General features: G+C 65.5%; 2 protein-coding genes across 2 annotated transcripts in view; both read right to left on the bottom strand.

Annotated features, from left to right (window-relative positions):
- The window catches only part of LOC104294789, a 10,111-nt gene extending 9,588 nt beyond the window's left edge, over positions 1-523 (bottom strand). The window contains exon 1 of the mRNA XM_009894440.1: positions 486-523. Within this exon, the coding sequence (XP_009892742.1) occupies positions 486-523 (38 nt within the window). The remainder of the gene's footprint in view (positions 1-485) is intronic.
- Positions 524-558: 35 nt separating this feature from the next.
- Positions 559-2,293, bottom strand: part of LOC104294788 (cathepsin L1-like) — a gene marked incomplete at its 5' end in the record, with an annotated part of 3,040 nt that continues 1,305 nt past the window's right edge. The window contains 4 exons of the mRNA XM_009894439.1: positions 559-746; positions 961-1,150; positions 1,799-1,960; positions 2,060-2,151. Of these exons, the coding sequence (XP_009892741.1) occupies positions 559-746; positions 961-1,150; positions 1,799-1,960; positions 2,060-2,151 (632 nt within the window). The remainder of the gene's footprint in view (positions 747-960; positions 1,151-1,798; positions 1,961-2,059; positions 2,152-2,293) is intronic.

Below are 2,293 nucleotides of genomic sequence, written 5' to 3'. Positions count from 1 at the left end.
GGCAGAGGGTGGATGCCTTCCCCCCCCCCAACACCCCGACCCCAACACCCCACGCCAGGAATTTCTCATCTCAGCAGAAATCCCTGGGGTTGTTTGTGCTCCACCTCGAGAGATAGGGCTGGAAAAGCCGCTCCCCTCGCCCTGGGTGTCTGCCACCGTCTGCGAGAGCCAACCGGCTCTGCCAAGAAGGCAGCGTCCCCTCCCCGGGAGGCTCCTGCCACCCCACGGGACGGAGAAAACAAGCTTGGGGACAGGGACCAGCGCAGGGGACGGATGTGTCCCACGCTGCGGGCGCTGGGGTCTGCAAAGAGGGCAGAGGCACCGGGTGGGCAGCAGTGGAATCAATCCCTCCTGTAGAAGCAAACTGGTATTTTTCCAGGGTCTTTATTGGCAAGCTCACAGCCGGGTCCTCATCCAGCCCCTTGTCCGGCACCCCCTGGCCCAGTCCCACCGTGTCCCCAGTTTCTTCATCTGGTGTGGCTCACACCGAAGGGGCCGATCCAGGGATGGGTGCCGAGAGCATCGCCAAGGGTAGGGCGCACGTGGGGCTGTGTCCCATCAGGCCAGGATGGGGAAGGAGGCGGCGGTGGCCACGCCGCAGTTGTTGTCCTTCATGGCCATGAGGATGTAGCCATCGTTGCCCCAGTACGTGGACCAGGAGTTCTTGATGAGCCAGTAGGTCTCTCCCTGCAGGACCCCGTAGCCCACGGCCAGCACGGCGTGGTCCAGCCCTCCTGGCTTGTTCGCTGCAGGGAATAACATGGGACACGGCTCGTCCAGAGAACATCCCTGGCTGGAGAGCATCCCTGCTCCTGGGGCTGCTGGCAGCACTGGGGGTGGCTGAAGGTTCCTTCTTCCACCTCTGGCCAAGCTGCTCAACAAGGAGGAGGGGACCGCAGGTGTCCTGGCGTCTCCCTGGGCACCCGGGTCCTCCCGTGCCCCATGTGCCACCCGACTCACCGCACTTGGGCTCGTAGTAGATGCCGTTGGAGTAGAAGGAGAAGGTCTTGTGGGAGGCATCGATGCTGACGGCCACGGGGCCGTGCTTGTAGATGGCAGCTTTGACGGCCGTGATGTTCCCCGAGGTGACGTTGACGTAGCCCGTGATCTTGGCCAGCATCTCAGACTGGTTGTAGTGGCACAAACCGTTCTGCGACACCCAGGAGGGAGGGAGACACACGCACTACATCATCCGGAGCCCCCCGGGTCCCCTCGCTGGTGTCCTGCCCACCGTGGCTGTCCCCGTGCGACTCTGCTCTGATGCAGGGAGTGATCTGGGACTCGGGCTCTGACAGCATCCCGGCTCTGGTCCCTCTGTCCTCCCTTGCCCACCGCGGTGGGGATGTTTTCCTGGTTGCTGCAGGGATACAGCGTTGCCCGCACGCGGGGCGGGGAGCTGGCTCTGCACCCAAAGCCCTGGGGGGGGCTGTTGCCTGCGTCTTGCGGTCACGTCCCTGTCCCCGGGGCAGCCCTGCTCCATCCCTGCACCCCAGGGGACGGAGGGACCCGTGGCACCACCCATGGGTGGAGGAGCCCTTGTCCCTGTTTTGCAAGAGGAGAAACTGAGGCACGCTGTGATGAAACCGCCCGGCGGAGCCCTGGGGCTCGGCTTGGCACCGCGCTTCGAACCACGGGGAACCTGGTGCCTTGGGAAGGAGGTGACGTCCCCATCTCCGGAGCCTCTTAGCACCTCCGATCGATCCTGATCACCCCACCGTGGCTTTAAAACCAGGCCCGGGGAGCACATCCCAAGACCTGGGGGACCCCGGCAGGGACACGGGGCCACCCCTTTCCTTACCTGTCCCTTGTAGGTGCCGTAGGACTCGGTGCTGGCGATGCCGCCGTGTTTCTTGATCCACTCGTAGGCTCGCCACTCCTCGCCCCCATCACAGGCGTAGTTCCCGAAGCCCCAGGAGCAGTCGATGAGGACTTGTTGGGACAGGGGGGTCAGCACGCCGGTCTGCGGGAGGGGATGGGGGGGTGGGACACGCTGTAGGGATGGGGACGGGCACCATCCAGGCGCCCCCGGCATCCCTACGGCGCACGGCCCCGCTCTCACCTTGAGGAAGAGGGCACCCTCCATCGCGCCCGTCGTGGCGAAGCCCCAGCAGGACCCGCAGACAGCCTGGTCCTTCACGGGGGTGACGGCGCCTGGGGGACAGCGGGATGGGGACACGTTTAACAGAGCAGCGGAGGATGTCGGCCGTCCCCAAGCAAACCCCGGGGTGCCCATCCTGCACCCTCCGGGCTTGCGTGCCGGTGCCACCGGCTCCCCCCTCAACAGCCCTCCCCC

This window comes from Charadrius vociferus, unplaced genomic scaffold (genome assembly GCF_000708025.1).
Source record: "Charadrius vociferus isolate BGI_N301 unplaced genomic scaffold, ASM70802v2 scaffold2161, whole genome shotgun sequence".
Lineage (NCBI taxonomy): Eukaryota > Metazoa > Chordata > Aves > Charadriiformes > Charadriidae > Charadrius > Charadrius vociferus.
Note: the sequence above shows the minus strand (reverse complement) of the source record. Positions and strands in the feature narration are given on the sequence as shown.